Below are 23,351 nucleotides of genomic sequence, written 5' to 3'. Positions count from 1 at the left end.
AGTTTAAAACTTTTGCCTTGGTGACATCTCAGGGTAGAAGTTTATTTATTTATTTGTTTGTTTGTCTGGCCTCACTGCGCAGCTTGCGGGATCTTAGTTCCCTGACCCACGGTTGAACCAGGGCCCCGGCAGTGACAGCGCAGGGTCCTAACCACTGGTCTGCCAGGGAATTCCCAGGGTAGAAGTTTAAAACCATGTAACATATAATGTCATTGTATAACCACCACCCCCCCAATGCCCCTTTTAGCACTGCCACCTACCTTTATTTGTTTCTGCCCTGATAGCTCCTCTGAAAAGGAAGCTTTCAGGGCGCTGGGCCTGGTTTCTCTGAATAGCAGCAGGAAAAGAATATGCAGGGGAATGATGAACTGAATCAGCATGGAAAAGCAAAATAAGATTAAAGAAGATGGAAAAAAATTAAATATAATAACAGACACATGACAAAAGTTCAATAAATGGCAAATGAAGAAAAAAGTTAAATATTGCAATGATATAAAATGATAATTTTGTTTATTAATAGAAAATCTGGTATAGAAAAGTAACCTCCGGGACTTCCCTCATAAGCCAGAGGTTAAGACTCCACGCTCCCAATGCAGGGGGCCCAGGTTCAATCCCTGGTCAGGGAACTAGATCCCGCATGCCACAACTAAAAGATCCCGCATGCCGCAACTAAAAATCCCGCATGCCGCAACTAAGACCCGGAGCAGCCAAATAAATAAATACTTAAAAAAAGAAGAAAAGAAAAGTAACCCTGAAAGTGGGAGGGCTGCTTGTATGTATTTTTATTTTTATTTTTTTTTGGGTTGTGCCGCGCAGCTTGTGGGATCTCAGTTTCCCAACGAGGGATTGAACCTAGGCCATGGCAGTAAAAGCCTGGAATCCTAACCACTACACTACCAGGGAAATCCCTGTTTGTATGTATTTTTAATTGTCATGTTACTTTTGGTATATCAATAAAGGCAAAATGAATGTTAATATATTAAATATAGTCTCTTGCAAACCTACAGCCCTGCTAGCTCTTGCTCGTTTTTTCATATCAAATGGCTGAGTGGCTGAACGACTAGTTGAATTAAAAAGTGAAAAATGTGCAGAGTTCCCAATTTTGTGTCTGATTTCTCATTTCAGAAAAGGAAGCCACACCCATTTAAGGAGTAATTTATCAGGAAAATCCTGGTAAAGAATTATAATCAGGATGTGGTTAATTGCACTTTTGTGTCTATTACCTGTTTCTGTTGTAGGTGAACTTGATATAGCATTAGATCTGTGATCATTCTGTGGAGAAACATAGATACATCAATAATTATTATTCAAGAAGAGGTACTTTCCACATTTATGGAAAGTACCTCTTTCCACATTTGGGATTATATCAATAAAAGAATAAAAACATGCAACTCTCCTCCAAAATTAAGTCTAGAAGTGAGAATTTGGTATAATAATTCTGAATATTTTTTAAGGCCAAACATTTTTTTAAATTAATTTTTATTGGAGTACAGTTGCTTTACAATGTTGTGTTAGTTTCTATTGTACAGCAAAGTAAATCAACTATATGTATACATATATCCCCTCTTTTTTGGATTTCCTTCCCATTTAGATCACCACAGAGCATTGAGTTGAGTTCCCTGTGCTATACAGTAGGTTCTCATTAGTTATCTACTTTATACATAGTATCAATAGTGTATATATGTCAATCCCAATCTCCCAATACATCCCACCACACCCCCAAGGCCAAACTTTATTTAGTTCTACAGAATACAAGATTTATGTAATGCATTCTCTAAAGATAGTCCTATTATATAACAGGCCTTTCCTATGACTGTGAAAAATGAAATCATCCTAAGGTAGAAAATTTTATTGGGAAATGTATGGAAGAGAATAAAATTTTATTTTATAATAGTATTTTTCTGGCATACTTTCTAAAGTATTGCTACCTCCCTCCTTGAGTAATGTTTTAAGAAAGAGTGATGAAGGTTTCTTCATTTCAGTTAGGAAATGAGGTATTTAAAGATGATAGTTGTATTTCGAGACTAGTATATGAATCCAAGATGTTTTTAATTTATTGACCAAAGGAACTGTAAAGAAGGAGGAAGAACTAGCTCAACTGGTATAGAGTGTACCTAAAAAAAGGGAATGGAGTTAAGCTAATTTAAAAGGAAGCGTTGGTTAGCTGGGTTAAAAATACTGAAGACTTGGCAGAGGAGTAGAATCAAGAAAAGCTAGAATAACAACAGGTTTTCAGGCCTTGATAGCTAGTTATATTCAATAATCAATGAGTTGCACTCAATCATTTATGATAACTGAGACACATTTTTGAACAGAATGACTTTAAAACACACACACAAATACACACACACATACACACTCCCATGCTTTTTTCTCCCTTTTGGTTTTCAATATTTTCAGAAATCTTTTATCTGAAGTTGGAGTTGGGTCAGGTGAGATTAATGATGACAGGAAATTTAAACTGCTATAAATAAATAAATAAACAGAAGCCATGCTGTTGAGAAAATTCTTGGACTGATCTGAAAGACAATTCTGTGGTAATGATTCCTTGGTTTGATACTCTTAGGCCAAGAATTAAGACTTAAAAACTAAGCTGCGCTCTTGAGTGAAGCAATGTATTACATCTTCATTAGTGAAAAATACAACATGTTCATCAAGTTTAAAGATGCCAATAAACTAAGTTTAGGATGCTGAGAAGAAATGAAAATTTAAATAACAAATTTAATTTAAAATAAGAGCAACAGGCTCTAGTAAAAGGAATAAATGGGCCAATGAGGCAAAAGCTGGATATCTTTTTAAGGAAACAAAATACTATCCTTATTTTCAAGGAAGATGAGGTAGGAAGGAGAAAGCTAGGACCAATGGTACAAACAGAAAAACATAAAAAGTAGAGATTATTCCAGATACAGATGAAAAAAAAAGTTTTTTTAATTTAAAAAGGCCTATTACAGTGAGATAGACTGGAAACTTTTTAACATATTTAGGAATGAAACGATAAAGTTATTAGACAACTCTATTAGATTAGAAGGAAGAGCTGAAACACATTCCACTGAATGGCAGCAAATGTTCTCTACCTCCAAGAATACCAAAAGATAACATACAGTTGGGTGTAATGAAAAACAAAGCCAGAAAAGAGGGGACTTACAAAATGGTGATTTAAAAAATATATTTTTATTGAAACTATAAATCTAACTGCTTACATTCTAGGATACTGAAATAATTCAAATCACGCTGAGGCCATTGACTAGTATATCTGAGAACTTTTGGAGAACTGGAGAGCAAAAAATGGAAACTGATACAAAGTCAACTTTTAGTGCCTAGTTAAGCAACAAAAGAAATAAAATCATGCCTAAATATAGTATATACCTGCTGCAAAGTAACTGAGATACCAAAAAATAAAGAATAAATATTTTTAAACTAATCATTTGACAGTGGAGCAGGTCTGACAGGAAGAATGTTAGACATTACACAACTTCTGGCACATTCAGATTTGGCCTTACTCAACTGTAATTCTAGGGGAGGATAAGCTCCAATGCCCTAAGGTATCCACTGAGTGTAACGAATTAACTTTTCTCCTATATACCTAGAATGGTACTAGTTATACACCTTCCTTGGAAAAATTTTGAAAACAGTCCCTCAAATAATTTTCTTTGTAGTTCAAATAAGGAACCTAGCTGAGAAAGGCTAGCAAAAGGTAAATATAGAAGAGAATTATAAAGTTTCTTCAGGAGTCATCCAGGTATGTGTAGCTTCAATAATAACCAGAGAGAAGGTTTATCAGGTTTACAGATGTTATAAAGTTGGGGTCAGCATTTAGAAGGACATGACGCAAGAATTTGAAAGTATTCCGGGAAATTAGAAAATTTTAAATGTTCGAAAAGCAAAATTAAGTATTTAGGAAAACAAAAGATACAAAGTTTAGAAATTAATTATCATTTAGGAATATAACTAAAACATCTCAGAATTACAATGGATACTGAGCAAAATGAATACCAAAATGGAAAAAGCCAACCTAATGCTCAGCATAAGACGTGAATAACCCTTGTTTCATGCTCAGTACCACGTGGGCTCTAATGAGGGATATATTTCTAGTTGGGAACTGTGGAGTCAAAACGGAGGGCAGAGAACTTGTGAAAGTTCATAAGGACAAACAGGCTAGGAAAGGCACATAAAAGGGCCAAAGCTTATTTACAGAGAAGACAAGGGCGGCATCATAATAGTTTTCAAATATAAAGATTCTCCACATAAGGACTGCTAAGTAACTAGAAAATCTCCACTCTGGAAAGACAAGAAGAAATAGGTGTAAACCACAGGAGACAGATATAAGTTAGACAAGGAGAGGACCTTGTTGACAGTCAGGATTATGAATCATTTCTTAGGTATCATATGATAATAAGTATGGAATTACCATCCCTAGAGGCCTTTAAAAAATAAAATACCACAGGTTTTTAATTTAGACTTACAGGCCATATGATCTCCATTGTAACTATTCCTACTCTGCTTTTAAGTGCAAAAGCAGCCATAGACAAATGGGAGTGGCTGTATGTCACTAAAACTATTCACAGAAACAGGTGGCCTAGGGACCATAGCTTGCTGACCTCTACTGTAATAGGGTTTTGGCAGTGACACTTTGGGGGACTGATACTCAAATTATTTTGCATGCCCATTAGACAACAGAGTTAACTCAATATCATATATTAACCAAAATAACATAGTAACTCATGACAAAAAAACCCCAACCCTTTGATAAGAAAATTAGAAGGACATTTCAAACAAAAATCTCAATATAAAGAATTAACAAAGGCTCTATGTTTCTGGCATAATAAAACTTCCAAAAAAGTTCAAGTGATATTAATGTTAAACTTAGTTTCATAAGCTTAGTTATATTTCATACAATTCTAGATTTCAGACTGTTGTTAGACCAATCCATTGGGAAATTTAAGACCTCCCCTGCAAACCTCCTCTTCAAAGTTCCTGATAAATTACAGTAACAAGATATACCTTAAGAGGCCTGAAGGCAGAAGAATGAGGCAGGGTAGCAGCACAGCCCACGTGATTCACACCTGACAGCGACTAAATTGCAAAAGAGAAAGAGAAGAAACAGAAGGCAGCATTTATGTTAGCAAAATGTCAGGCAGGCAGGCAGGCAGAGAAAAGGAAAGGTCACTGACAAACTTTCAAATGGTTTACTAAGGTATTGATAGGGCAGAAAGAGAATAGTTGGGGGGAAAAAACCCTATAATTTATTAAACACAGTTTTCCACCTGTTTAATTCAAATTATTTCAATACCTCATACCACATTAATCAAGAAATGAAAGGCAAGATTTATTAAACACGATTTTATATAGAAATAAAACTGAGTACATCAAATTTTTTTTAGCAAAATAGCCTTAGAAACAAATGAGTCCTGTGCTGTTTCTATGACAGGGGAAACAAATCCAGTCAAAGAGCTCATTTTAACTGATCAGAATTGGCATGAATAAGAGCAACATCTTTTCAATATTAATCCAAATTAGATTTATTATAATTCAGTTTTATGGCTCTGATGTGAGAAGCCAGGACATGAGGATTTTGCATCACACCTTAAGGATGAACCAGCATTTCATTTCTGCTTCTGTAAAAGTCCAAATGACCTCTGAGAAGTTAAGTACAATTTTCCTTTTCTTTGAATCCTTTATCCTTTCACCAGCCTACATAAAACTAGTTAGATATATTAGAGATATAATTAGAGACAGTAAGTGTTAGAATCTATTGTATAGAATTTTGATTACAGATAAAAGCTGCTCAAAACATGACAATTTTTTCATTTGGTGGGGAGTGAAAATCAGAGAAGACAGAACTTTTACAAAGGGCGCTTGGGTAAGATTGTATCTATTAAAAATGCCAAAGGCTTAAAGATATTAAAGCCTTTATAAGTTAAATAATTTTTAAAAATTTAAACTACAATCACAAATAATGAATAAATGAATAACGGATAAATGAACAAGAACACACGTGGTGTTTAGGAAAAGGTGAGTAGGATGGTCAATATAATAAACACAACTATATTTTTAATAAGTTGATAGATAGCAATGTCTTTTTCGTGTGTGCAAAAAAAAGCATGTAACACACACTGCAACATTATCTTAAGGCAGAAGAAAGTGAGGAAAGAAATGTACCAAAGAACAAGGCTGTGACAGCAGTCTTACATTGTATATGCCTTCACCTGTTTAGATTTTCTGGGCCTCCTTATGATCAAATGGACTTGAATTACTGTCAATCTCAAATATAAAAAGGCTTTTAGCCACTATGCTGGCAAAGAAGGAAAAAAGGATGGAAGGAAGAGGAAGTGAAATGAACCTAGATCCTTTCTAGTATCTAGAGATGGGATATAGATACATATGGGACATACATGAACGCAACAGAAGCCTGAAGGGCAATCCTAAGAGAATGTTAGTGTAACTGATATTAAACATTACTAACAGTTATTTCAAATCCCATATTTCAAGGGCTTTAAATCAAATCCAACATTTACTTGCTATATCATCAGAACTTCTCATCTTGAAACAATTTTTTTGAGATTTTTTTTCTGATCGTGATTTTATTTTTTATTTTTTTATTTTGGCGGCACCATGCAGCTTGTGGGATCTCAGCTCCCCGACCAGGGACTGAACTGGGGCCACTGCAGTGAAAACGCCGAATCCTAACCACTAGACCACCAGGGAACTCCCCTAATGAGCAATTATTAGATGTACAGAATACATGTTCACTCAGGAATTATTTATTAAGCAACTACTATATCCCAGGAATTACGATAGGGATTGAGTATACATAGGTAAATGCAACAGAGAATATCCCTGTGCCCATGAAGCTTACAGTCTAGTAGTCTATAGGGGGTGGGGGAGAGGGGGAGATACAAAACAATAGACACCTATCTAAAAGTACTATGACGAAAAAAAAAACACAGTGGAGACAAATTTGATTTGGGGGTAGGCGTGTTGCAGAAAAGCCATTTGAAGGGTGTGACATTTAAGCTGATACCAGATAGATCAGTAGGAATTAACCAAGGGGTATATGCAGGGAATGAGAGGCATTCCATGCAGAGGGAGCATCATTTGCAAAGATCCTGAGGTGGGAAAGGGCTTGCCATATTTTCAGAGCTGAAAAAATGCTGATATAGCATGACCCCAGAGATGAGAGATACATAATACCCAGAGTACACAGGAGCTTATAGGCCATGTTAAGAAGTTTGGAACCTACTCTAAAGGGTTTGTAGGCTGTGTTAAGAAGTATATGGATTTTGGGACTTCCCTGGTGGTCCAGTGGTAAAGAATCTGCCTTCCAATGCAGGGGACACCAGTTCAATCCCTGGTTGGGGAACTAAGATACCACATGCCGCGGGGCAACTAAACTTGCACGCCACAGCTACTGAGCTCGCGTGCCTCAACGAGAGAGCCTGTGTGCTGCAAACCACAGAGCCCACACGCTCTGGAACCCACGCATCACAGCTACAGAGCCCACGCGCCCTGGAGTCTGCGCGCCACAACTAGAGAAAACGCTCACGCCACAACTACAGAGAAGCCCACGTGCTGCAACTAAGACCTGACGCAGCCAAAAAAATAAATAAATCTAAAAAAAAAAGTATATGAACTTTATTCTACTATATGAAGCCACTGAAAAGTAGTTTTGAGAAGATCAGAGGTATGATTTTAAAAATGACTTTTTGTTATACACGTTGGGCACTATTTGGCATGCAAAAATATGTGAGACATGGTTCTTGTTTGTAAAGGCCGTCTAATTTAGGCCAGACATGAATACTGTTAAGTAAAATAAAAGTGTATGTATTTTGAAAATGGCTGAAATTTCAAATTTCACGCTAAGGGGATTTTATTGTTTTTCCAAATTCCACTTTTTCCTTGACAAAAGCGCCTGGGCATTCAACACTTACTATGTGTGTTATTAAATCTCATCTTCAGTTTCCTAAAGTGTTTCAAAGTGTTTTCAATTACAGTACAGGAGGCAATATAGCAAAGTGTTCATGCAGGTTCTCAAGTCACCCGGATCTAGATTTGAACCCAGCCTTGTACTTACTAGCTGTGACCCTGGAGAAGTCACATTCTGGACAAAACATTCTGTGCCTCAGTAATCATTTGTAAAATGGTGATAAGTTTAACTCTTAAGGCTGCTGTGAGGAGTGAATGAGATAATTCTGGTAAAGTGTCTGGATCATCATAGGCTCTCAATATTTTTCTACATTAAATTGTTATTTGCTTCTCATGCCAATTAGCTTTGACTAAAACTCCAGAGGCTTACTTCTTTATAAGACTGTCAGTTAAAATGTGCTTTAGCCATCTTAAAGGAAATGATGATTACAGAACACAGAAATTCTGACAATGAAAGTTTATGTAATAGAAATCTCATGCTCAAGTATGTAGTTCATGCAGTAGTATGCACAATGGCGGCAGTTACTAGCTCCTAAGACAGGAATTGCTACAGACAATAGGCTTTTGAACTGCTAGTTTTCAATACTATGGTGAAAAAAATAACATAAAACATGATAGGAAAAGCAATTATGTACATGGTTAGAATTCTCTTGCAAAGCTGATAAAAGTAAGACTCTCAATAAAGCTCTGAAGTTATACTCATTTTCAGCTGATGAAACAGGCAATAAAAGTAAACCAGTGTGTTTTAAGGTATCTTCTAAATTTGCATGTGTCCAATAAAATCAAATACAAAATTTAAAAAACAGTAAACCAATGTTAAAAATGATCAGTAGACAGCATTCCAAGTTAATGTTTCCCTGAGTTTAAAATATAAAATGGGTATGGAGGGATAATCTTGAGATCTAAAAGTTTGGGATTTTCAGTAGGTTAAAATAGATAATAAAATAGGATGCCAAATATACATTTGTATAATTAGCATCATGAAGTAAGGGAACCATTCATCATACAGGTGACTTATAAGACAAAACAGTGATTCATAAAGTTCACCTGGAATTAGAAACAACATTTAAAAAACAAATATATTATTCCCTCTCCTCCAAACACACATACAAAGCCAACATGGTTCTCAATGCAAATGTTTTACTTTTGGAAACACTAACAAAGATATTTGAATCATATCTGCAGAACACTTGGAACACTGGGTAAATCATGAGAAGTAATGTAGGGAGACAGTTCTAGCTATTTGTAAAGCATTTAGTAATGATGCTCATCATGTTTTATGGTATTTAGATCAATTCAGAATGAAAAGTACAATAGCTATTCCCCAAATCTCGACACAGCAATGTAAAACTCCATTTTGTGCAAGGTTCTTACCACTAACAAGGCACTATCATCAGTGTGCTGAGACCTTCTGGATGGGAAGGGACACTGGAGAGGTGGAGAAAAATGAAGCAATGTCAAAAACAAGCTATGCACACACATGACGAGTTTCACAAATACACAAGCAAAGAGACATATTAACACATACTTGTGGAGATGCTGACATACAGGACCACATTCACAATCATTCAGAATTCATGCATTAAAATAGCTAGTAAGTTGTTTCTGGGTAACGGTTTTCTTCTAAAGAACTTAAACAACTTCAAATATGATCTTATTGCATAAAAACTTTCTAAAGCAAGAAGGGGAGCAGGAATTATTCTCTGTTCTGAGAAGAGAAAGCTGAAGATGTAGCAGTAACATAAAGAATTTGTGGTCATTTAGTGAGCTAGTGACAAATTCAAAACAATAAACCCAAGAGTCATGATTTCTAGTCTAGGCATCTCTTCATTACCTTTCTCAGACAAAACAAGGGTACAACTGGAAATTTTAAAACTACACATGTTATTTTCCTGAGGAGCTTTAGTTTTCAGATAATGAATTACTCCAGAATGACCAGTAAGAAGGAAATGTTGGGTAAAAAAGGAAGAGTGTATTAACTTATCAAACTTTGATTGTCAAAGGTTTGTACAGAGTTATTACCATGTGAAGAAAAGACAACTGAAAGTGCTTGAGTGAATCTTTCAGGTACTATACCAATGCATAAGCTCTCAAATAAATGACCAAAAATAGTTATTATATGTCCAATAAAATTTTAAAAAACTTTATAATGGATAATTTAAAACATTTCAAACAATACATTTTACCATTCCAGAAACACTTGTGCTTTGAAAACACTGTGCTGAAGATTGATGCTTGTAAAGCCCCATGTGTTAGGTTTTCAAATAACTTATTTTACAAAAAGCAAAGTCAACACTCACGTGAAATAATGCCTTTATGCATTTTTTAAGGAAGTAATGATCATAAATTGAAAAAATAAGAAGGCAAAGATAAAGGAAAATAGCTAATGAAAAAGCCAAGTACAAAAAAATATTCATTTAGTAATAAGCTTCATTTTAACAAGTCAAAATAGGTGCACAGAGTTTTAAAAAAATAATGAATCATAAATTTTATTTCAAAATGTAAATGTCACTAAATGTGCACACACGTTAAAACAATAAAATTTACAATCTAGTTTGTTTTTTTCTTTTTGCTAGGACATCATTATAATACAGAATCTAGCTGTATAGATTTTTAAAAGGTTACATGTTACTTACATGTTACTTTGTAATGAAAATTTACTACTTAATATTATAAAACTAATGTGTACAAAGTATAATCAATAATATACACACAGGAAATGAGCACTGAAGCTGAAATACTATGTAGAGTTTTTTGTTTAATACCGACACCATTCACGTGTGCCAGATACAGCTCTCAGGACCATCTCTCATTACACAGTAGCTCTGAAAATGGATGAGGGAGATGATAACTCTGCTGGGATGGGAGGAGGGAAATAATCTCCAGACGGATGTGTATAGATTTAAAAAACCCCGATCTATAGATTCTGATAAACTTCCTGGCCTGTGTCTTTTTCTCCCTAGTAAGGAGAATTTTGTGAGGGGGAAAAAAGAAAATGGCAATATTTTGATCACTGAAAACATATGATAATCACATGCAAAACATTTCATTTTCATTGCAATAATAAAAAGTTCCAAAGAAAGGTGATGATATAAACTTACCTCACCGTCTAAGGGGGGCTGTTGTTTTTGTGGACTTTGTGACGCTTTTTGCTATATAACCCCACACCCCCCAAAAAAGGGAAGCTGGTCAGAATCTAGAACACTGGGAATGAAAAATGCTATTTACTAAAATGATCACTCACATTAATCTCTGTATCTCTCGTGTATGGTATTTTTCTAGATTTACTGGTTAAAAGAAGCTGCCCTTTCCCTTAAATAGCTTACAATTTAAATGAGGAAAAGCAATAAGCTGACAAACAGTATTTTCCTGTGTCTATAAGCATCTATAAAGAGAAATTTTTAAAAACTATGTTTTTTATATGTACATGGATATAAACACATTCACAGAGTAGTAATCTCTCACTAAATTCTCTCAATGAAATCATCCTCTCTTTCTTTAATGGCTTCAAATATCACTCTAATGCTAACAGCTTTAGCTCTCTCCTATCAGCCAAATTTCAGGCTTGCATTTTCAAATGCCTGTGGAAACTCTCTACTTAGAAACCCCACTGTCATCTCCTGTTCAACATAACCAAAAAAACCCCTCAATTTCCCATACTAACTGGGTATTTCCCCCCAATTTGCTAATTTCTGTTATTATGTCAATTAATAATATCACAGTATCTGTACAGTGAGTGTTTTACAATGTGTTCTTATACACAGTATCTCAAGTGATTCTTCTTATTCTGTGAGATAAACAAACATCATAATCATATTCTTTTAAAGATGAGAAAATTGAGGATAGAGAGGTTATATGATATGTGCAAGGTTACAAAGTTAGTAAGTAGCATAATTGAGATCTGCACCTATGCCTTCTGACCCCAAATCCGACATTCTTTCCACAAAGCTAACTCCCATTAAAACCATTCTTTTAGCCTCAAACCCTTGCTTTGGAACCTTTTTTTTCCACTCATTTTCAGTGATTTATTCAACATTCACTACACATCTATGTATAAGACATAATGATGCTTCTCTTGAAATCTCTCTTATAGTTAATTTATAAAACCCTTTGTGGTAGTAGGGGGTGCAGCATACACCATACTAGTAAAAGTACTAGGTGCAGCCATAATAATTCTGAAATAGTTAATAGTTAAACATTAAACATATGAGAAAAATAAAGGCACAGAATGGCTCAGTAACTTTCCAAAAGTCAAGCACATACCAAGTAGCAAAGCTGGATTCAAATTCAGATATTTCCGATTCTAAGCCCTTACCACAGGACAACACTGCCTTTCCTTAGGAAACTTAGAAATCATCTAGTCTTATGCCTTCATTTTGTACCCTAATCTAATTATTGCAATTACTCTCTATTTCATTTTCCTTCTTTCCTCATCTCTTTCTAACATATTCTAACATGAGTAGATTAGTTTTTTCCCTGTCTTGTTTTTCTCCTGCTTAAGAACTAAAATTGTTCTTTTCTGCCTAATTGTTCAAGATCAAACTCTAATTTGACATTTAATCAAGGCTATCTACAACATAATTATCTCTTACTAGTTATATGACTTCTACAGAAGGCAAGCTAAATGAGTTAATTTATGTAAAATGCATAGAACAACACTTAGGACATAGTATGTGTTAGCCATTATCATTTACTGAGAGTCAGTATAGCATTCTGGTCATAGACCAGGGTTTGGAGCCAGCCTGTCCTTTTTTTTTTTTTTCTTTCCAGTTTTATTGAGATGTTTAAGGTGTACTAGCATAATGATCTGACTTACATACGTGATGAAATGATTACCACAATAAGTTTAGTGAACATCCACCATCTCATAAAGATTAACAAAAGAAAAAGAAAATAATGATGAAATGATGAGAACTCTTAGGATTTACTCTCTTAACAACTTTCACATTTAACATATATTTTGTACATTGCATCCCTAATTCTTATTTGTCTTATAACTGGAAGTCTGTACCTTTTGGCCACCTTCAGCCAATTCTCCCTCCCCCATGCCCTGTCTCTGGTAACCACAATTCTGACTTCTTTTTCTATTAGTTTGTCCGTTTGTTTGTTTTTGAAGTATAACTGACCTACAACACTATGTTAGTTCCTGGTGCAAAAGACAGTGATTTGATATTTCTATATATTACAAAGTGATCACCATGATAAGTCTAGTTACCATCGAGAAAACTGTTTATTTTCCATCAGCTTTATTTCCATTTTCTGTTCAGCCTGTCTTGATTAGAATCTTTGCTCTGCCACTTATTAGCTGAGTATTTAACCTTAGGAAAATTGTTATCCTCCCTGAGCATTAGAGATCATCATCACAGGCTTGATACATTTGAAAAAATATAAGAGAATTTATCATGTGTATGGTACTTAAAGAAGATATACTTTGGCTAGAGTTACGAAACAAAAGAGAAAGCATTTAGAGGATGAGTGATTCATTTGTTCAATCATTCATTTAAAAAATATTTATTGAGCTTTACTAGGGGCTAAGACCTGCTTAAATCTAGGAATATAGCAGTGAATAAACATGACAGACATGGTCCCTGTCTTCATGGAGTTTATGGATAAATGGGAGAGACAGATATGTTATATATATGTGTGTGTGTGTGTGTGTGTGCATGCGTGTGTGTGTGTGTGTGTGTTTTTTTGGCCACACCACGTGGCTTGTGGGACTTTAGTTCCCCGACCAGGGATCAAACCCAGGCCCTTCGCAGTGAGGACGTGGAGTCCTAACCATTGGACCACCAGGTAATTCCTGGGAGAGACAGATATTAAACAAGCAAAAATATAAATAATTATTTAACTATAAAGAAAAAATTGCAAGGTGATTTCAGAACAAAGACTTAAGTAACATAGGCAAAAAATCGAACCAGGTTTAGAGGCAACTATAGAGGCTGATTAAAAAAAGAAGTATTAACAGGGGTTGTTAATTGAGTAGATGTGGAGAAAACAGAAAGTAAAGAATCAAAGATGACTAAAGTATTAAGCCTGTGAGCCTTGCAAATTTTTGGTATTCCTTAGAGGTAAGGAAGTCAGTGATAGGTTCAGATAACAATAGTTTATATTTGCATGGCACTTTAAAGTTTACATATAGCATTTTCACTTTCTTGATGTACTAGAGATTTAGGAAATGGCAGCTGGACAGTAAAGTGATATGTCTAATGATAGACAGGTAGTTAAGAGTAGAGACTATCACTGTCCTAAAAGCAAGATAAATCACTTCTGATTGTCCTCAAGCCTATCTACATATGAGGACAATTAATCTAATCACAAGCAGGAGACAGTTATACTATTTACTTGAGAATTCTTGTAATTAAGATATCAACTCTTTTTTTTTTTATTAAGACAATAAAACCTGACATCCTCAGAAAAACAAATAAGCACTTACTTCTAAGAAACTTTAGGAATATCATTCAATGAATCCAAAGGACTCACCTTGACAAAGTCCAGGACAGCATCTCTTTGAATCTGCTTGGTCCTTATTTTCTCCTCCTCATACTGTAGGGCAGCAAGTTGTGCCTCTCTCCGAGTACGTTCTATTAATTGTTCTCTTCTCCGATGAAGTTCCAAGTCTGCATGTGAAAACTAGAAGAAAAGTATCATTTTGCATATGTAAGTAGCGATAAAGATCAACTTACCAATATTCTTTATCAATTTGGGAAACTACTGCTGACCCAAGCAACTTTTACTTTGCAGTCACCTAGCATTTCTTCAGATGTGTTTATTGCTAATCTTTTCCCATCTTTGCACTGTGTTCTTACATGTATTATAAAGACTTATTTTCTGTCTGGTGTCTAAAAACACTGTTACCAGCATAAGGTGCACATATTATATTAACTGTAGATTGAAGAGACAGGTAATGAAATTTATAGATATTTGGCAGTTAACTGTAATTTAAGTATTATAAAAGAAGAAAACCATCTTAATTAAAAAAAAACCCACAAACTAAAACTGAAAAAAATGTTTTTACCTGATTATGACTCGGTGATAGTGATAAGAGAGAAGATGGCTCAGCTGGAACCCTGACCCAAAAAAGAAAAAAAGGAAAGAAAAAACTCTTTGATAAGACAGACAGATAGATAAAAGACAAGTAGAATTTTATTGTTAATGCAGCTTTCTATTAATCAGCAGGCAAACTGTCTGGTCAGCACTGAAAGACCAACTGCATTTTGTAAACTTGAGCCCAAGTCACTAAATTAAGCTACAGGAACACCTGATGTCTCCAACTCACATTTCATGTGATGATATCACTGATGAAGCTACAGATAGCTAACAACTGTCTATGACAGCCAGTGCTGACAATACGGTTATTTGAGATCACTTCTCAAACAATATCGTTTCTTTACAGCACACAGAACTATAATCTTACTACCATGACTGAAACAAGATACATGTAAATGGAGATGGTTTATACACAAAGCCATTTTATCAGCAGAAATCTGGAATACTACAGAACCTGTAACTGTACGTTTAAAGCACTCCTACTCCCATTTTAATTGAAGAAGCAATTTTAACAACGAAAGTAAAGATTTTGTTGATTTTTATCTTTTAGAAAAACATGAAACCTGATTTGATGCTTAAAAAAAAATAGTAAAACTTGCTTCTCGGTTTTATCAGTGTTAACTCTTATACTTCGATATATATTCCCTGTTGTAATCCCTGAATTTTAAAAACATAATATGTAAGAAAACAAAAACTTAAGCTATTCTACTATACTCTTTCATGCCACTTTTTTTTCTTATATTGGTTCCAAATCTTTGAGGTTTTCACAAAATTCTTTTTTAAAAAAAATTTCTAGCCATTAAAAAAACTTTTGACAGAATAAATTATGTTTATAATTTTTAAAAGGAACAGAATAAATAACTACCAAATAAATTACTTAATAACTTCCTACACAAGGTTTAAAATAATGTTAAAGCTAGGGAAAAACTTCCTTAACTTTCTACTAATCCTTGTCAACCTTTATCCTAGCACTCCTAATCAGTGCATCCTCAGTCACAAGTCTGACAAGATAAGAGGAAGAGAGTGGGTTGGTAGGGTAAGACTTTTAACTGGGATATAACCAATAATGAGAGATGAGTGACTCCAGTACTATATACTAGTCTGGGAGAAGAATAACTGGCATTAACTGTAAATTTGTCCCAAACTACTAATTTCACTGTTAACATTTCCTATAGCTTTTATTGGCCATCTGTAGATAAATGACACCAAAAAACCCAGAAAGGACCATGTAAACCCATCCCAAGTGGGTTTATGTGCCCTGATTTGAACACTATGTTTTAATAATGCTTTTCAAGCAAAACCTTTTAATATACACCTTCTTTCTACTCCCATTTCTTTACTCTCTTTTTATACCAAAACCTCTTTAAAAAGCTGGTTAAATCCATTGTTTCTACTTCATTTCATCCCATTTTATTTTGAACCCACACCAATCTGGATCTGTCCTCATAACTTCACTGAAAACTGCTCTCTTCAAGTCTGAGGCTTTACATGTCCAAATCCAATAGTTACTTCTCAGCCCTCACCTTACTGAACCTACCAGCAGAATGTGTGACACTGCTTATCTCTCTCCACATGTCTTGAGATGCTCTCTTCACTTAGCCTCTGGGATACCACCCTCTCCTATCCTCATGACCTTTCCTGCTTAAGCCTCTTTTGCTGGTTGTTTAAGCCCTAATTCTCTCCCCTTTACTCCAAACTTATGTATCTACCTGCTTACTTGATAACTCCCCTTGAATGTCTAGCAGGCACCTTAAGTAGAACATAACCACAACTTAATTCTCATCTCACAGTCCAAACCTGTTCTGCCTTGATAACACTCTTTAGTGTTCCTTGAACATACCAAGCATGTTCCTCTGTCAGGGCTTCTGCCTAGACTGTTCCTCCCCTAGATAAGCCAGAGTGCTTGATCCCTCTATTTTTTAGGTTTCTATCAAAATATTATTACCTCATAAAATTGCTCTCACTCTCCCCCTGCTCTGACTCTACTCTTTCACCCTGCTTTATTTTTCTTTATAGCACTTAGCAGTTCCTGACAAATACTTGTTACATATACTTGTCTACATCCATTAAAAGATTAGCTTTATGATATCAGGGACCTAGAACACAGCCAGACGGCTGCAGTGCTCAAGAAATATTGTTTAAATGAATGGCAGTGGCATCTTCCCCTCAAAAAGTATGGGATACTGAAACAAAAACACAGGTAACTATATGCCTTTTTAAATCTTGAACTTATTTGAGCAGAGTAAGAAGCAGACTCTGAACTGCCCTTCTGCTTGTCTTTGTTCATAAAACCACATTTAATATGAGTAGCTTTTCTAGTTTTGTCTACCTAACATGAAACTAAAAATTTCCAGGTATTACTCAACTGTTCTGTAATTCTATACTGCTTCTAATAGAAATTAATGAACTTCCCAGGACCTAGCCTGACATTAGCATCTCTCCTGAACTAAAATGCCAATCAAATTATAAGTGAGCCCTTAAAAATTTTTTTTTGATATATAAAATGAATGATAATTTTGTTAGTTTTAACTTCAAGTTTATTTAATCCATCTTAGCAAATAACTATAAAACACTTACCAATTTATCATAATACTTTTAATGTATCCCCCTACCTTTACTATCCCCCAGGCAAGTAGTGTCTGTGTTTGTGTGTGGGAGGGGTAGGTAGGAAGAAATGTACATGGTGGGTGATGGGAGGGGAGGAGAATTAGGAGAAAAAAACAGGTAAGCAACTTTTCAGCAATGACTAATGAGCAAGTAGCAATATGTAAACTGACTCAATTCCTCTCAGTCTTTGTAACTGGAGGACTGATCAACTTTTTTGGTTAACATATTACTCAGGTTACAGACAAGTCTTGTGAGCCTGAGAGCTGCCAGTCATTCGGAGGTGATTTTGTTTTTCTAGGTTCTAATTCATGATTCCATTTGAATGTAAACTCTAGGAGGACAGGAACTTTCAAAGTTCACAGCTATTTCCCAATATCTAAAAACGTACTTAGCACAAAGAAGATATTTAGTACATATCTAACTAAAACAAATGAAGTTATGTATTGATCTTAGAGCTTAACTGATTATTGGGATAAAGTATGGAGTTCTTATCCAAAGACTGTATTAAGGTCTAATGCTTTGAGACACCCAATTAAAAGTAATCATTGATTCAGTTTCTAGCACTGTGGCAGATTAGATACTCTGAATGACTCTTCCAATGGAAACAAAAAAACTGTTCAATAAAGTAATCTTTTAAAATGCGTTGCTAAAATGCCATAAAAATAAAGAATCCACAGATTCTAAAAAGAAGTAAAAACAGGAACTATGGATTAAGGTTTGGTAGGCAGACTTTTGGCCCCCACGATCTCCACTCTGGTGTGTTACTCTAATAAATATGTTACACGTCAGAAAGGACTTTGTAGACGAAATTAAGGTTACTAATTGGTTGACCTCATCCAGGTGGGCCTAATATAATCATACAAGTCCTTAAAAGCAGAAGAGGAGGCAAGAGAGTTTGTGAGATGTGGCAGAAAGGGAAATCAGAGATTCAAAATGTGAGAAGGATTTAGCCTGTCACTGCTGTCTTGAGATGGAGGGAGCCAAGAACCAAGAAATGTAGGTGGACTCTAGAAGCTAAAATGACTCCCAGCTAATAGCCAACAAGGTAATGGAGACCTCAGTCAATAACTGCATGGAACTGAATTCTGCCAGCAACCTATATGAGCCAGGAAGTGGATTCTCCTCCAGGATTCTCCAGATAAGAATCCAGGCCACCCAACACCTTGACTTCGGCCTTTTGAGGCTGTAAGCAGAGAAACAAGAGAAGCCTGCCCAGACTTCTATCTCTCACAACTGTAATATAATAAATAGGTATGTTTTAAGCTACCAAATTTGTGGTAATTTGTTACATAAGCACTAGAAAACTAATATATAAGGCAGCTGAGCAAAAAGCTGGCTTTCAGTCAGTAAATTTAAGAAAACTGAAATCGTATCAAGTATCTCTTCCGACCACAATGCTATGAGACTAGATAGCAATTACAGGAAAAAACTGTAAAAAATACAAACACGTGGAGGCTAAACAATATGCTACTAAATAACCAAGAGATCGTTGAAGAAATCAAAGAGGAAATCAAAAAATACCTAGAAACAAATGACAATGAAAGCACGATAACCCAAAACCTATGGGATGCAGCAAAAGCAGTTCTAAGAGGGAAGTTTACAGCAATACAATCCTACCTCAAGAAACAAGAAAAATCTCAAATAAACAAACTAACCTTACACCTAAAGCAATTAGAGAAAGAAGAACGAAAAAAACCCAAAGTTAGCGGAAGGAAAGAAATCATAAAGATCAGATCAGAAATAAATGAAAAAGAAATGAAGGAAACAATAGCAAAGATCAATAAAACTAAAAGCTGGTTCTTTGAAAGGATAAACAAAATTGATAAGCCATTAGCCAGACTCATCAAGAAAAAAAGGGAGAAGACTCAAATCAACAGACTGAGAAATGAAAAAGAAGTAACAACACTGCAGAAATACAAAGGATCATGAGAGACGACTACAAACAACTATATGCCAATAAAAAATGGACAACCTGGAAGAAATGGACAAATTCTTAGAAAAGTACAACCTTCCAAGACTGAACCAGGAAGAAACAGAAAATATGAACAGACCAATCACAAGTAATGAAATTGAAACTGTGATTAAAAATCTTCCAACAAACAAAAGTCCAGGACCAGAAGGCTTCACAGGTGAATTCTATCAAACATTTAGAGAAGAGCTAACACCCATCCTTCTCAAACTCCTCCAAAATATAGCAGAGGGAAGAACACTCCCAAACTAATTCTACGAGGCCACCATCACCCTGATACCAAAACCAGACAAAGGTAATACAAAAAAAGAAAATTACAGCCCAATATCACTGATGAATATAGATGCAAAAATCCTCAACAAAATACTAGCAAACAGAATCCAACAGCACATTAAAAGGATCATACACCATGATCAAGTGGGGTTTATCCCAGGAACGCAAGGATTCTTCAGTATACACAAATCAATTAATGTGATACACCACATTAACAAATTGACGGATAAAAACCATATGATAAACTCAACAGATGCAGAAAAAGCTTTTGACAAAATTCAACACCCATTTATGATAAACACTCTCCAGAAAGTGGGCACAGAGGGAAACTACCTCAACATAATAAAGGCCATATATGACTAACCCACAGTCAACATCATTCTCAATGGTGAAAAACAAACCATTTCCTCTAAGATCAGGAACAAGACAAGGGTGCCCACTCTCACAACTATTATTCAACATAGCTTGGGAAGTTTTAGCCACGGCAATCAGAGAAAAAAAAGAAATAAAAGTAAAAGTAATCCAAATCGGAAAAGAAGAAGTAAAACTGTCACTTTTGCAGATGACATGATGCAATACATAGAGAATCCTAAAGATGCTACCAGAAAACTACTAGAGCTAATCAATGAATTTGGTAAAGTAGCAGGATACAAAATTAATGCACAGAAATCTCTTGCATTCCTATACACTAACAATGAAAAATCTGAAAGAGAAACTAAGGAAAACTCTCATTTACCACTGCAACAAAAAGAATAAAATACTTAGGAATAAACCTACCTAAGGAGACAAAAGACCTGTATGCAGAAAACTATAAGACACTGATGAAAGAAATCAAAGACAATACAAACAGATGGAGAGATATAACATGTTCTTGGATTGGAAGAATCAATATTGTGAAAATGACGATACTACCCAAGGCAATCTACAGATTCAATGCAATCCCTATCAAATTACCAATGGCATTTTTTATAGAACTAGAACAGAAAATGTTACAATTTGTATGGAAACACAAAAGACCCCGAATAGCCAAAGCAATCTTAAGAAAGAAAAAACAGAGCTGGAGGAATCAGACTCCCTGACTTCAGACTATACTACAAAGCTATAGTAATCAAGACAGCATGGTACTGGCACAAAAACAGAACTATAGATCAGTGGAACAAGATAGAAAGCACAGAGGTAAACCCAAGCACATATGGTCACCTTATCTTTGATAAAGGAGGTAAGAACATACAATGGAGAAAAAACAGTCTCTTCAATAAGTGGTGCTGGGAAAACTGGACAGCTACATGTAAAAGAATGAAATTAGAACACTCCCTAACACCATACACAAAAATAAACCCAAAATGGATTAAAGACCTAAATGTAAGGCCAGACACTATAAAACTCTTAGAGGAAAACATAGGCAGAACACTCTATGACATAAATCACAGCAAGATCCTTTTTGACCCACCTCCTAGAGTAATGGAAGTAAAAACAAAAATAAACAAATGGGACCTAATGAATCTTAAAACCTTTTGCAAAGCAAAGGAAACTACAAACAAGACGAAAAGACAACCCTCAGAATGGGAGACAGTATTTGCAAATGAAGCAACTGACAAAAGATTAATCTCCAAAATATACAAGCAAGTCATACAGCTCAATTTCACAAAAACAAAAAACCCAGTCCAAAAATATGCAGAAGACCTAAATAGACATTTCTCCAAAGAAGATATAAGGTTGCCAACAAACACATGAAAGGATGCTCAACATCACTAATCATTAGAGAAATGCAAATCAAAACCACAATGAGGTATCACCTCACACCAGTCAGAATGGCCATCATCAAAAAAAACTACAGGGGCTTCCCTGGTGGCGCAGTGGTTCAGAATCCGCCTGCCAACACAGGGGATACAGGTTCGAGCCCTGGTCCAGGAAGATCCCACATGCCGTGGAGCAACTAAGCCCGTGCATCACAACTACTGAGCCTGTGCTCTACAGCCCACGAGCCACAACTACTGAGCCTGCCTGCCACAACTACTGAAGCCCGCATGCCTATAGCCTGTGCTCTGCAACAAGAGAAGCCATCGCCATGAGAAGCCCGCACACCGCAACGAAGAGTAGCCCACACTCGCCGCAACTAGAGAAAGCCTGCGTGTAGCAACGAAGACCCAATGCAGCCAAAAAAAAAAAAAAAATCCTACAAACAATAAATGCTGGAGAGGGTGTAGAGAAAAGGGAACCCTCTTGCACTGTTGGTGGGAATGTAAATTGATACAGCCACTATGGAGAACAGTATGGAGGTTCCTTAAAAAACTAAAAATAGAACTACCATACAACCCAGCAATCCCACTACTGGGCATATACCCTGAGAAAACCATAATTCAAAAAGAGTCATGTACCACAATGTTCACTGCAGCACTATTTACAAGAGCCAGGACATGGAAGCAACCTAAGCACCCAACGACAGATGAATGGATAAAGAAGATATGGCGGACTTCCCTGGTGGCGCAGTGGTTGGGAGTCTGCCTGCCAGTGCGGGGGACACGGGTTCGAGCCCTGGTCTGGGAGGATCCCACATGCCGCGGGGCGGCTGGGCCCGTGAGCCACAATTACTGAGCCTGCGCGCCTGGAGCCTGTGCTCCGCTACAAGAGAGGCCGCGATGGTGAGAGGCCCGCGCACCGTGATGAGGAGTGGCCCCCGCTTGCCACAACCAGGGAAAGCCCTCGCACAGAAACAAAGACCCAACACAGCCATAAATAAAATAAATAAAATAAACATAGAATAATCATTAAAAAAAAAAGAAGATATGGCACATATACACAACGGAATATTACTCAGCCATAAAAAGAAACTAAATTGAGTTATTTGTAGTGAGGTGGATGGACCTAGAGTCTGTCATACAGAATGAAGTAAGTCAGAAAGACACATACCGTATGCTAACACATATATACGGAATCTAAAAAAAATATGGTTCTCATGAACCTAGGGGCAGGACAGGAATAAAGACGCAGACGTAGAGAATGGACTTGAGGACACGGGGGTGGGGGGCCAGGAAGGGGAAGATGGGACAAAGTGAGAGAGTAGCACTGACATATATACACTACCAAATGTAAAACAGATAGCTAGTGGGAAGCAGCTGCATAGCACAGGGAGATCAGCTTGCTGCTTTGTGACCACCTAGAGGGGTGGGATAGGGAGGATGGCAGGGAGATGCAAGAGAGAGGGGATATGGGGATATATGTATATATATAACTGATTCACTTTGTTATATAGCAGAAACTAACACAAAATTGTAAAGCAATTATACTCCAATAAAGATGTTAAAAAAAAAAGCTGGCTTTCACCTTGAGGGTGGGTGTATCATATCCTAGGAATCTTGGGCTTTACTTATGATGGTTACAGGAGGCAGGAAGGACAAAAGATAAAGCTGAGGTCCCCCTACTATGGGGAAGTGTAACAAGAAATCCTTGCATGACACTGGAATCTCAAATGACCACACTTTCAATATAAGGACACATGGTAACTAAAAAGCTCTTTTGAGATAAATTTCAA

At 36.1% G+C, this 23,351-nt stretch overlaps 1 protein-coding gene across 17 annotated transcripts in view; it reads right to left on the bottom strand.

Annotated features, from left to right (window-relative positions):
* Positions 1–23,351, bottom strand: part of LRCH3 (leucine rich repeats and calponin homology domain containing 3) — a 119,899-nt gene that overhangs the window by 24,492 nt on the left and 72,056 nt on the right. For 5 of the 17 annotated variants that reach the window (XM_082458570.1, XM_082458560.1, XM_082458555.1 and 2 more), the window contains 7 exons: positions 14,939–14,990; positions 14,404–14,553; positions 11,025–11,075; positions 9,298–9,351; positions 5,002–5,073; positions 1,224–1,272; positions 261–368 (listed from right to left, as the gene is read on the bottom strand). In XM_082458570.1, the coding sequence (XP_082314696.1) occupies positions 261–368; positions 1,224–1,272; positions 5,002–5,073; positions 9,298–9,351; positions 11,025–11,075; positions 14,404–14,553; positions 14,939–14,990 (536 nt within the window). The remainder of the gene's footprint in view (positions 1–260; positions 369–1,223; positions 1,273–5,001; positions 5,074–9,297; positions 9,352–11,024; positions 11,076–14,403; positions 14,554–14,938; positions 14,991–23,351) is intronic. The other 12 variants (XM_082458568.1, XM_082458558.1, XM_082458565.1 and 9 more) reach the window with 8 other exon arrangements.

This window comes from Balaenoptera physalus, assembly GCF_965194825.1.
Source record: "Balaenoptera physalus genome assembly, chromosome: 4".
NCBI lineage: Eukaryota > Metazoa > Chordata > Mammalia > Artiodactyla > Balaenopteridae > Balaenoptera > Balaenoptera physalus.
This window is presented reverse-complemented; position numbering and strand designations above follow the sequence as displayed.